The following is a 12,768-nucleotide window of genomic DNA, read 5'->3' as shown; positions in this document are numbered from 1 at the left end:
GAGAAGTCAGAGCCGGAACTCGCGTGTTGTTCTCGCTGGTGCTGTTATGAAGAATGGGAAATAACTGCTAAGGATGGGCAGGGTGTGTGTGTGAGAGAGAGAGAGAGGAGGAGAGAGAGAAACTACTGAGTTTTCCTGGGCCAAAAATAATTTGTGAGGGGTTGGTTTTGGTCCCTTTGTCATTTCTCTCCAGAGACCTCTATTAAAAGCCACAAAGCTTCAGAAAAGTTTCGCTGGAAAGGCCACGATGCACGATGTGTGCCAGGCTTTCCACAGCTGCCTTCTTCAAGGAGGTTTATCCCTGCTCCAAGATGCCTTCCCCAGCTCTTTGGTGGAGTTGCTGCTTTTATGTGTCTACGCTGCAGTCCTGGAGTGCGATCAAAGCTTGAGTAGACATCCCTGAGCTACCTTGAATCTAGCTAGCCAGGGAAGCTGAAGCAGCATGAGTTTCAGCATGGATTAGCTGCCCAAGTAATTACTTAGTAATTAGTTAATTGCACAAGCTTGAACAGTGTGATACAGCGTGGCCAGAAGGCAGCAGGAGCGTGATATAGGAGAGATATGTAAGTCCCAGGATGAGGAGAAGCCTTATTCCCTGTAGAGGGAAGAAAGGTTTCTATAGATTAATTAAAAGCACCTGAAGCTAATTAGAGCACTTGAAGCCAGTCACCTGATAAAACCCCCCTGCTTCAATAAACTGGGGGAAGGAGTTGGAACAGAGAGCAGTTTGGGAGGAGCTGGAGCAGTTTGGAGGAGTGATGTGGCTGGCTAGAAGATAGACCCTAGGTAAAGAGGCACCCAGTTTGTGCAGAGGGAGGGCAGGAAGCCCCACAAGCTGAAGGGCAGGAGAGGGAAGTAGCCCAGGGGAAGGAAGCACTAGTTCAAGGGGTTTACCACTATCCCTAGGGCCCCTGGGCTGGGACCTGGAGTAGAGGGTGGGCCTGGGTCCCTCCCTCTCCACTACCCTTCTCTGGGTTACTAGTGGGACAGTAAATACCCTAGTTCAGGGGCAGGAAACTGTGCCCTGAAAGTCCTCCCCCCTGAAGAGGAAGTGTGGGACCCATCATAATCGTACTGGCAGTTTGCCACAACAGTCAGAGTTGAAGTCCATGTTGCCGTTTTACTGTTCTGGGACCTGGGCGAGCTGGGTTAAGCTGGCTCGGGGATGTCTTCATGAGCTGCAATCACACCCTGTGACTGCAGCGTAATCGTGCCCTTGGAGGGCAAAGAGGTGCGCGCATGGCATCCCGAGCTTTTTCAGAGCGGGGACCAACTTCTGTCCCCTCATTCAGAGTTGCCAACTCCTGCGATTTTATTGCTCGTGTTGTGCTACTTGGTGGTGGCTTTTGGACAGCCCCATCTGCTGGAATCCAAAGCTTGCATGAAAATCTCACTTTTATTCATGAACGCTAAGTCTCCAGCCTTCATGACTACAAAGAAAAGCTTGAAAATAAGACCCAAGTGTACTCCGAAGGCCCCAAAATTAGAAGGCAAATAAAATGAACACAAAATGTTATTTGTGCTGGAAGGGGATTTTAGTGGGGGTAGTTGTGTAATTAATGGGGAACCCTACCCACCATGTAACCGTGTGGCCCAATTTCTGTAACCCTATTTCCCCCCCTCCCCCCACATCCCCTTCATCTAGCCTCCTGGTTCGCATCTCGCCCCTATGGTACAGTATCTGCCATTAGAGACTGAATGTGCCATCCCATGTGGCTGAAAGCGCCCGGTCCATGCTTGGGCACTGCTGCACTGTAAATAATTAATGATAGCAATCAAATGGATACATTCCAACTTAACCAAAGAGCCGGCAATGGTAAAATTCTCCCTGTCGAGAATGCTGGTACTTTGTGTGTGATGTAACGCCAGCCACTTCCTGGGAGGCAGTGCTGCCTAGTAGTTGGATCACGACACTGGGCATTGGCCCTCCTGGGTTCTATTTCCAGTTCTGCCAGTGACTTCCTGGACAAATCAGTTACAATGGGGATGATAGTGTCTCTTTCATGGCAGTATGGGGAGGGTGAAATTATGTTTTAAAAAATCCTTTTAGATGAAGGACACTATATGTATGTGGGTAGGTGTGTCAACACGTGTGTGTGTGTGTGTGTTAGTTAGTATTTTCATTATAGCTACTTTCATCCCTAAGGCTCTCAAAGAACTTTACAGATTAGAGAGAGAGAGAGAGTTACTTTACCCACCCTGCTGCAGCTCTTTCTGGGGTAGAGCCCATTAACCACCCTGCAGCAGTAATGCCAAGCACTTGGCTTTTAAAGAGGAGGAATGACAAATAATTTCTCCAATTGAAACTGCAGGGGGAGCAGAACATAATTCCCCACACTGGAATTTCCACCATAGGAATTTTAATGACTGAGTGGCTAGACCCTCTGGCTTAAGTTTTATCTGAAAATGGCAAACCAGGGGAGCCAGCAGCCATTACTCCAGGTACTATAGGATTTCACACAGCTAGCCAGTGGATCTGAAATTTAGCAGTGTTACCCGCCCTGGGGAAACACAAATAAGCTAGGCTGATGGGGAAAGGGAGGTGCAGAGGGGACTGTGTTGATTTCCTGGAGGATGGGAACGATTTCACAGCCTTAAAGTAGCACAGCTGTTAATTAGCTAGTTCGTTGGTCTCCGAACGGATAATAAATGTATCCTCTGGAGCCAATGTCCGAAGCAGCAAGGAAATGTGAGATCCGGTCAAAGTCTGCAGAAGGCACAGAAACCAAAATGAGAGCCATGAACAAAAGCACAGCTCTTTAAAGAAACAGAGTAATATAATACCAGGTTAACCCCATTTTATACCCAGCTATAACCCCTTGAATTCAAAGTGATCCGGCTACTCGGCAATCCTTGTGCACACACATGCTAGCTTAGAGACTAACCAATTTATCTGGGCATAAGCTTTTGTGGGCTATAACCCACTTCATCAGATGCATGGAGTGGAAAATACAATAGGCAGGTATAAATATACAGCACATGAAAAGATGGGAGTTGCCTTACCAAGGGGGGGGGGGTCAGTGCTAATGAGGCCAATTCAATTAGGGTGGATGTGGCCCATTTCCAACAGTTGACAAGAAGGTGTGAGTCTCGTTAACAGAACAAAAAGTAATTTTCCCTCTGATATTCACCCCCTTCTTGTCAACTGTTGGAAATGGGCCACGTCCAAGCTGGCTGAAATCCCACCAGCTGGTGGCTAAAGAACAACAAAAGAGTGTCATTGACTTAAAACGATTGACCACTGAAATGTAATCACTCCAGAAAAGACGAGAGCTCCTATCCAGGAGAGCTAGTTTCTCAGGGGAGAGGTCACCTTGGCAATAAAGTCACCTGGCAAGGGTCTCTGCTCGCCTGGGGGAGCTGGCAAGGGGAGGGTCACCTGGCCCAGGAGTCTGGGTCTGTTTGGCCATTTTCAGCAGCTCACACTGATGGGAGCTGATGTAGCCTTATGAGGCAGTGGAAACCTGCCTTCTTGAGCCTGGCGGGGACACCGCAACTATAGGTGAAAGGAAGTGTAGAGTCAAATACAGTAAAAGTCTTTGACTCCAACAGTACCACAGAATCTCTGGATAGAAATTCCATGCTTGAATAGTACGAGTATCGCAGTAGGAATAAACTTCTGACCAGCCTGGTGATGGTGACTGAAAAATGCTCAGGGTGACTAGAGATGCTACAAAAACAGTTGAAATCCCCCATTATTATTGGGTTTTCTATCTCCATATTGACTGGGAACATGTCACCCCAGGACAGGATGGAGAGAGAAAACGTCTAGACACCATTAATGACTGATTCTTGGAGCAACTAGTCCTGGAACCTGGAAGGAGAGAGGCAATTCTTGATTTAGTCCTGAGTGGCGCACAGGATCTGATCCAAGAAGCTGAACCGCTCGGTAATAACCATCATGCAGTTAAATTTAACATCCTTATACGGAGGAAAATGCCAAACCCACCACAGTAGCTTTTAACCTCAAAAGGGGGAAGTAAACAAAAATGAGGAAGCTAGTTAAATGGAAATTAAAAAGAACAGTCACAAGAGTAAAGTGCCTGCAAGCTGCTTGGAAACCTTTTAAAAGCATCATAATAGAGGCTCAATCTAAAGGCATAGCCCAAATCAAACAAAACGGTAAAAGCCTCCCCCCCACCCCAAAAAAAACCAAAAACAAAAAACCAACAGTTAGATACAAAAAGGCATCCTTTAATAATTGGAAGTGAAATCCTACTGAGATAAATAGAAAGGACCATAAACTCTGGCAAGTCAAGTGTAAATGTATAATTAGGCAGGCCAAAAAAGAATTTGAAGAGCAGCTAGAAAAGACACAAACCAACAACAAAAATAAAAATGGTGTATCTGAAGCAGGAAGCCTGCCAAACAGAGGGGCCACTGGACAATTGAGATGCCAAAGGAGCACTCAAGGAAGAGAAGGCTGTTGCGGAGAAGCTAAATGAATTCTTTTAACCGGATTCACTGTAGAGGATGTGAGGGAGATTCCAGGACCATTCTTTTTAGGTAACAAGTCTGAGGTGTCAGAAGAGATTTTGGAACAAATTGAAAAATTAAACAGTAATAAGTCACCAGTGTTGGACTGAGATTCACTTACTCAGCAGAAGGGTCTAACAAATCTTTATTAAGGCAAAACACTCAGCAAGTAGTGATCAATTTCTCACCAATAGGAAACTCATTGGAATAATCTCATCACGGTTGCCTCCAGCACTGGATAATTTAGTTTCAACTTTCCTTTGTTATACAAACTTATTTATAACTTTCGGTTATCTTTTGTTATGTATTGGTCTCTCATTTCCATGTTAACTCTCCTCACCCACCAGTACAGGTTTAGCGTTAGTTCAAATCATTCAATTCTAGCTTTTTAGTTACTTTCTTTTTTTTGCTGTCACAAACATGATTATGCTTCAGTTTCTTACACATAGGCAGTTCTGCTTATGCCATTAAATGTTATCAGCGCAGACTCTTAAAATCCACAGCAGGCTTCTGTCAGGCCTAAATATGCCTACACTCCCCACTGGGAAGCCATAAAATCCTTTCTAAGGCTTCATCAAAGCCTGCATTTCATATACTCTTCTCCTTCCCAGCTGCCTAACCAAGCTCCTGTCCTTCTAAATCGATGCGATTAACACCACTGCTAGTTTGACTTGCACAAAGCCCATTGGTATCCTGCATACTCACGGATTTTCCCCAATATCGTATACTAACTCCTACCATGGCCCATTTCCCAGTGGATCCCATGTCACGTGGAATATTTCGACTCTCCTGCCTTAAGGTCCACAGACATTCTGGATGTCTTTCCGCTAAGGCCTGCACATTTTAATGCAACTGTGGTATGACATGGCTTAGCTGTTCAGGGCAGTACCAGTCAGGGGGCCACCAGCTGATACATTGTGGAGCTCATGCTGGGGAACTGGGAAAAATTGCCTTGCCCTCTATTCGGGTAAGCTTTCTTGGATCTAAGCAGAACATTGGCCAGTCATAATAATATGTTTGTGTCCCATATTGGAAGTGCCCGACCCAACAGGGTACACAATATTTGCCTTCTCCAGCTTTTGCCACCTTGGTTTGACTTTGTCCCCGTTGCCTCGTCTCTACTGTGCAATTCTGGGGTTTTTGCCAGCATATGGACCCACATGTCGGCAACGTACTCTGCAGTACATCACAATGACATAACCAGGTATCATGCCTCTTGGAACAACATGAAGTATCTGGGGCTTTCCAGCTCTCCCCCCCCCCCCCCCAATCCATGAAAGAATCCATGTTTCATCAAGCTTGCACCTTTTCTCAGCATAACAGACCACTGAGCAGCGCCTAACCCTGCATCAAGCTCCTTCTGTTTTTGTTCATTGTTCTAGCATCTTCTCGGTTATGAACCTAGGTACTTCCCCACCTTGAATTTCCTTTTGTCCTACCTGTGTAGCTCCTGTATTAGGAAGCTGCCATCCCATGAGCAGGTAAATCGCCTTTGATACGTGAGGTTGGTTCAGGATTTTTCCCATTTCATTGATTGCTGCTTCGACTTCCCTAAACACCTGTCCTGTTATCGTAAAATCCTGAATATCCTTTAAATCCTCCCCTATATCCTCATTCTGTTGTTTATTTAACTTTAACAGATTCTGTAACCGAAATCTCATTTTCTGATTTTCCTCCCACAATACTGTGATATCCATATGAACAAATGCTGAAGTTCCCAAAGCTCCAGCTCCTTATACAGTTCCTATATCTCTTTTTTTATCTCCTTTTCTCTGCCTCTGTCCCTTCTAAGACCACCAAATTTCTTCCAATTCCACCCCTCCATCTAGCTTTTTAGTCACTTTGTCTTCTCTTGGTTTCACAAACATGATTATTCTGCAATTTCTTACACATAGGCAGTTCTACTTATGCTTACACTGTTAAACATTATCAGAACAGACTCTTAAAATCTTGGCTTCTGTCAGGCCTAAATATGCCTTCTCCCCCAACAACCAGGACCAGATGCTATTCACCCAAGAGTTCTGAAGGAACTCAGATATGAAATTGCAGAACTACTAGCTGTGGTATGTAATCTATCGCTTAAATCAGCCTCTTTACCAGATGACTGGAGGATAGCTAATGTACCGCCTACTTTTTAAAAAAGGCTCCAGAGGCAATTACAGGCCAGTAAGTCTAACTTCGGTACCTGGAAAGTTGGTTGAAATGATAGTAAAGTACAGAATTATTACATACATAGGTGAACACAATATGTTGGGGGAAGAGTCAACACGGCTTTTGTAAAGGGAAATCATGTCTCACCAATCTGTTAGAATTCTTTGAGGAGGTCAACAGTCATGTAGACCAGGGTGATCCAAGTATGATATACTGTACTTGGGCCTTCAGAAAGCCTTTGAGAAAGTTCCTCAACAAAGGATCTTAAGCAAATTAAGAGGGAAGGTCCTCTCATGCGTCAGTAACTGATTAAAAGATAGTAAACAAAGAGTAGGAATAAATGGTCAGTTTTCAAAGTGGAGAAATGTAAACGGGGGGAGGGGGGAATATCTGTACTAGGACCAGTGCTGTTCAATATATTAATAAACGATCTGGAAAAAGGGGTAAACAGTGAGATGGGAAAGTTTGCAGATGATCTAAAAAGAAATATTAGAATTGGAAGAAGAATAGAGAAATACAGCACAAATGATCAGGGGCATGGAACAGCTGCCATATGAGGAGAGATTTAAAAAACTGGGACTGTTCATCTTTGAAAAGAGATGATTCAGGGGCAATATGCTAGAGATCAATGCCATCATGAATGGTGGAGAGAAAGTTAATAAGAAAGTGTTATTTACCCCTTCACATGACACAAGAACCAGGGGTCACCCAATGAAATTAATAGGCAGCAGATTTAAAACAAACAAAAGGAAGAACTTCTTCACAAAATGTACAGTCCATCTGTGGATCTCATTGCCAGGGGATGTTGTGAAGGCCAAAACTATAACTGGGGTAAAAAAGAATTAGAGACGTTCCTGGAGGTTAGGTCCATCAATGGCTATTAGCCCAGATGTTCAGAATGCAACCCCATGCTCTGGGTATCCCTAAGTCTCTCCTTGCCAGAAGCTGGGACTCGGTGACTGGGGCAGGATCACTTGATAATTGCCTTCTTCTGTTCATTCCCTCTGAAGCACCTGGCATTGGCCACCGTCAGAAGATTGGTCTGACCCAGTATGGCCGTTCTTAGCTATTCACTGTAGGTCGTTTAGGACATAAGTTAGCGAGCATATCAGTGGGCCTATTTATATGCAAGTGCAGTGAATGCAGCAAGTTAAGTAGCGGTGACATCTCCCTTTACGCTCTCTGTCCAATGCAGGTCCCGATATGCAGAGTTTCAGTTTAACTGCCAGCCTTCCCCGCAGTCTGCGACTGGCTGCAGGAGGGACAACTACGCTGCCTGTCTGCTGGCATACACAGGAATCATAGGTATGAGGCTGTGCCCTTCAGTTGTTTCTCCTCTTCTCTCTCTCACCTCCCATTCTGAGCGGCTGGCAATGGTCCAGATCAAATGAGCACGCTCCATGTCCCTTCTGCCTCTTGCATCCTCACTGACAACAGAGATTCTGCAATCAGAGCTCCTCTGACAATCCCGGTGAGGATGCCCATGAGCCAGATGAGAATCCAGCTTGCTCTCCCATCACTGCGCTGGCTCTGCAAGGCTAACGGGTAACAAGTCACTTGGGTGGGTCAGCAGAAAAAGCAGATTTGACTCAAAGGGACCCAGGAAGCAGATCCCAGGTCTGGTCCTAATGGGTGAAAAGGTGTCACTCCTTAATCCTCACCACCTGAGAGGTACCTGCCCATGCTCCGTGTAGTGTACAGTACATGATATCAAGATATTTAAAGATTTCGTGTTGAATGCTCCCAAAGAATAAGGGCAAGCGTGGCATATTTTTGGAACATCAGTCCCCACTCCCCCATGTTTCCAGATCCTGAGCGTCCATGGATTGGCAGTCCCAGGTCACCTGGCAGACCCCGTCTGCCAATCACGTCACAGCCGCTGTGGTGGAGCTAGGTGTAAACCACCTTCCTCCACGCCCCTCCATTGGCTTCAGAGGGCTTTGGCTCAGGCCTGAGACAGGAGCTCTCAGTATAGCATGGCTCAGTCTGGAAAAGCCAGCTGACCGCTGTGGAGCCTGGGAAGTGGGCTAGGGAAATGGGAAGGAGAGGCTAGTCTGGGCATATCCTGAACTTTTAGACTATGGAGCCATTCAGTATTAATCCTCCCTTACTGGAGCCTTGACCTGTCCATGGCTATGGGCAAAGTCTCTCTGTCTGAACAAGACTGTGGAAGTCTAGGGCTGCTGCATACCCCAGGGCTACACACCAGGCAGACTAAGGACTCCAGGAAGACATACAGTGTTGTAGCACAGGGAGTGAAGTGAGGGTGTAATGTCACTAGCTGAGTGCATCACCCTGGCCTCTAACCGTGGGCTGTGCTGGGTATGTGAACAGAGCAGAATCAACCTGGAAACATGGCCAGGAAAGAAGCAAGGTTCCCCACTTCTTAGCAGGTCAACCACAAAGGGAAAGAGGTCCTGGCAGATCTAAGGGGAGCAGCGTGGAACCCACAGGAACGTGGCTGAGTGGGGGAAGTTTTGCTTTGGGGAGCCCGTGTGGTTTTGGTTCTCAGCTGGTTCCTCCAGCAACAGCAACCCTGCTCCGTCCTTCTTGGCAGGTAGTCCCATCACGCCGAACTACATCGACAACTCGACTGCCAGCATCGCGCCTTGGTGCACCTGCAATGCCAGTGGCAACCGCCAGGAGGAGTGCGAGAGCTTTCTGCACCTGTTCACCGACAACCTCTGCCTCCGTAAGTATCAGATGGGGCAAGTCCACTGTAGGGCTGGGGGGCTCCTGGGTGCCTCTCGCAAGGGGGACGGAAAGGCCATGTGAAAGGAGGTCCTGCCACCAGCTCTGCACCTGCCGGGTGGTAGGTGGAGCGGTCAGAGCATCACCTGTGCCTGCCCGCCCCCAGACATGTCCCCTACAGGCTAGCAGTGCTGCACATGGCACGGCTAGCCTTCGTCCTCGTGCTGCCCAGACAAATTACAGCTGCCCCGAGGGTCGCTTGGGGTTCCCAGTGCCCTCTCAGCTCCGGCACATCCACGCTAGACAAGCTGGACTTTGGCCCTTCTGAGTTTTCCAGGAGCACCGAGTACTCCCAGCTGAGATCAGGGCCCCACTGTGCTAGCGAGAGACAGCCACTGCCCTAAATAGACAAAGCCATCAAAGGGGAGGAGGGGAACTGAGACGTGACGTGACTCCCCCAGTCACCGAGCGGGGCATTGTCAGCACTGGGATTGGATCCCTGCTCTCCGGACTCCCAGTCTGGTGTCCTAGCCATTGTCCTGTACTAGTTACAAGTACACTTAAATTGTAGCCCAAGAACCCCCAAGGAGAGCTCAGCGGGCTTGCTCTATCCCTGGCCAGCGCACCGCCTGCTGGACTGTTTTGTAAAATGGATGTCCTACCCCTCGACACAGCTCGGAGAAGGTGAAGTGAGAGACGAGGCTGTCTGAGTTATGTAGGCTGGCTAGAAACGTCTTTATAGCCCTGGAAAAGACAACAAGCGCTGAAGATGTCAGAATCCATCAGCATCCTGAGATGACATGCGCTCCATCCAGCAGCTACCAGCGAGGCCCTGGGACTATCACGCTTGAGAAAACCCGACAAGGGGGAACATTTGTGCCAAGAGAAACTAACTTCACCAGCATTTTCCTGCGCTGCTGTTGCTCTGGCCGGAGAGGGCTGCATGTTTCTCCTCTCTCAGCCAGGCTTTCCCATCAGCGTGATCCTGCGTGAAACCACAGCCGTCCTGTGCTCAGATAACGAACGCATCACCAAGTCTGCATGGTGGCTTCTCGTCAGGACCTGTGAGGAGGCGGCCGCTGGGCTGTGAAGCCGCAGAGCACCATCGGGCAGAGGGCTTTATGCGAGGCCATGTATTGACGGCAGGGTCTGGCGTGGTGCATGTTTAAGAGGGAATCCTGTGCATCCTCTCGCTGGAGAGAATCTGCAGCTGGCTGCCGGGCTGAGCGGCCCACGTGAGCTGCTCCCATACAAAGCCTGAGCCTTCGAGACGCCGTGAGGGCCCACAGCTCCCATTCCCCGCTGGGATAACCGCTGCTGTAAATGCATTATGCCCTGATGTTACTGCATACGTTCTGCTGTGAGCGATCGCCTTGCTGCTCAGCACACGCCGGCCCCCGTTGCTCTGCCTAGGAAAGAGGGAAGGTTCCATGTTGATTTTATGCCCCATGCAGTATCGCTCTTAGGTTAGCCCCCAGGGCCTGATTCCCTCCGCTCAGCCCCTCGTGGAGTCACTTAGGCCCAGATCCTCAAAGGCATTTAGGAGCCTAACTCCTGGCTGAAATCGCCGGGTCTAACGCACTGGGGTCAGTGGGTGGGGGATGCCAGGGTGCCAGCATGTTGCACATTTCCGTAGGCGACTCCACCTGGGGAAAAGACAAGGGGAACCCAGCCTACCGGGCGCTCCCCATCCACAGCTGGCTCTGATGGTCAGACTGCCCGCGGGACTTGGCTGTGTGGGACAGTGGAAATGGCTGCCAAACTTACGCACTCCCACAGAGTCCAGGAGACCATGCCTAGCCTTTCTAAAGGGCTTTACAAACCTGACTGAATTTGGCCTCTCGGCACCCCCCAGGACAGTCCTCCCCATTTTTACGGGAGGGGAAGCTGAGGCTCAGTGCAGGTAAGTGACTGGCCCGGGGTCACAGAGGGAACTGGGTCATTAAAACTCAGGGGTTCCTGGCTCCCTGTCCTGTGCTCAGTGGCTCTTGGGGTCTGGCAGGTGTAACGGCTCGCCCCAGGTGGGGTGTTGGCAGCAGGGCCCGAACCGCTATTGCCTGAGTGAAAAGAGCCAAGACCATAGTGGGCTCATCAACCTGTGTCCTTGGCCGAGCCACCGTAGGGGGGACAGAACACTGCATGGGGTAACCCCTCTCCCATGCTCGGAGGGAGCCCCTAGGCGCACTCTGCGTGGAGGGGGCAGAGTTCCTGGCCACTGGGGCAGCAGGGCCAGGCAGCAACTTCTGCCTTCAGTGGCTTTGTCCCCCACACCCTGCTGGGAAGCTCTGTCCCCACCGGCCTGCTTGCCCTGCGGCTCCCCGCCCGCCCGCGAGTGGAGGCAGGGCACATGGGTGGGCAGACAGGGCGGCGCTGGGTAGGGAGGCAGGGCTGGCAGGAGCAGCAGTGGGAGGCGATGGCTGGTCCGTGCCCAGCCTGTTCTGGGGAGGGAGGCGCTGGTTTGGGGGTAGCGAGAGAGGTTGGGGCCGGGGGAGGGGAACGTTAACACTTTCCTCGAGAGCTTTGCTCTGACTGCTCTTCCCCCTCTCGCCAAGAAAACGCCATCCTGGCCTTCGGCAATGGGACGTACCTGAACGCGGCTCTGGCCCCGTCCGTGCCCCCGACGACACAGATGTACAAGCAGGAGCGAAACTCCAACAGAGCCGCCGCCACCACCCTCAGAGGGAACATCTTTGAGCGGCTCCAGCCCACCAAGGTAGGGGTTAGACCGAGGAGCTCACGGAGCCTTTGTACTGGCGCTCGCAGCAAATTCACGCTCCCCCTCGGCTTCCTGGACCTCAGCTCCCTCCTTCTGCTGCCCTCTGCACCCTCTACACTCGGCCCCTGCCACTCACCTGAGACTCCCTGACCCCCCTTCCACACCGTGCCCTTCTCCTTCAGGCCCTTCCCAAGCCCTCCTCCTTTATAAGCTCTTTTAATAAACTCAGTTCTAACCATCAGGCCATGCTGTCCTCACTCGTCTCCTCTTCTTCTGGTGAGCTTGTCACCTGCTACGTGCACCGTGCGTCTATGTCCTGATAGGAGTAAGTGATGTTAATAGTTTTGTGGGCAGCAGAGGCTTGAGAGTCAGGACTCCTGGGTTCTATTCCTGGCCCGGCTGTGGGCTTGCTGTGTGACCTCAGGCAAGTCACTGAACCACTCTGCCCCGGTTTCCCCACTGGTAAAATGGGAATAACACTGCTCTATCCTGGGGATGTCAACCGTTAATTAATGTTCATTAAGCACTGTGAGATCCTCAACTGAAAGGTTCTAGACACAAGAAAAATATTGTTAAATTATTAATAGTATTTTATTGTTAGGCTGAGTGTAGCCTCTGTGTATGACAGTAATATTCAATGATTATTATTTAAATAAACGATAACCCTGGTTTACTGTGTACTACAGTCCTAGAACTATTAAGTTAGTTCATCATTACATAACAACAGTGTCCCT

The 12,768-nt window shown here is 49.3% G+C and overlaps 1 protein-coding gene across 1 annotated transcript in view; it reads left to right on the top strand.

Annotated features, from left to right (window-relative positions):
* Nucleotides 1–12,768, top strand: part of GFRA4 (GDNF family receptor alpha 4) — a 131,219-nt gene that overhangs the window by 109,291 nt on the left and 9,160 nt on the right. The window contains exons 5-7 of the mRNA XM_074951941.1: nucleotides 7,823–7,932; nucleotides 9,185–9,319; nucleotides 11,871–12,031. Coding sequence (XP_074808042.1) covers nucleotides 7,823–7,932; nucleotides 9,185–9,319; nucleotides 11,871–12,031 — 406 coding nt within the window. The remainder of the gene's footprint in view (nucleotides 1–7,822; nucleotides 7,933–9,184; nucleotides 9,320–11,870; nucleotides 12,032–12,768) is intronic.

The sequence above is a fragment of the Natator depressus genome, chromosome 4 (genome assembly GCF_965152275.1).
Source record: "Natator depressus isolate rNatDep1 chromosome 4, rNatDep2.hap1, whole genome shotgun sequence".
Taxonomy (NCBI): Eukaryota; Metazoa; Chordata; order Testudines; family Cheloniidae; genus Natator; species Natator depressus.
This window is presented reverse-complemented; position numbering and strand designations above follow the sequence as displayed.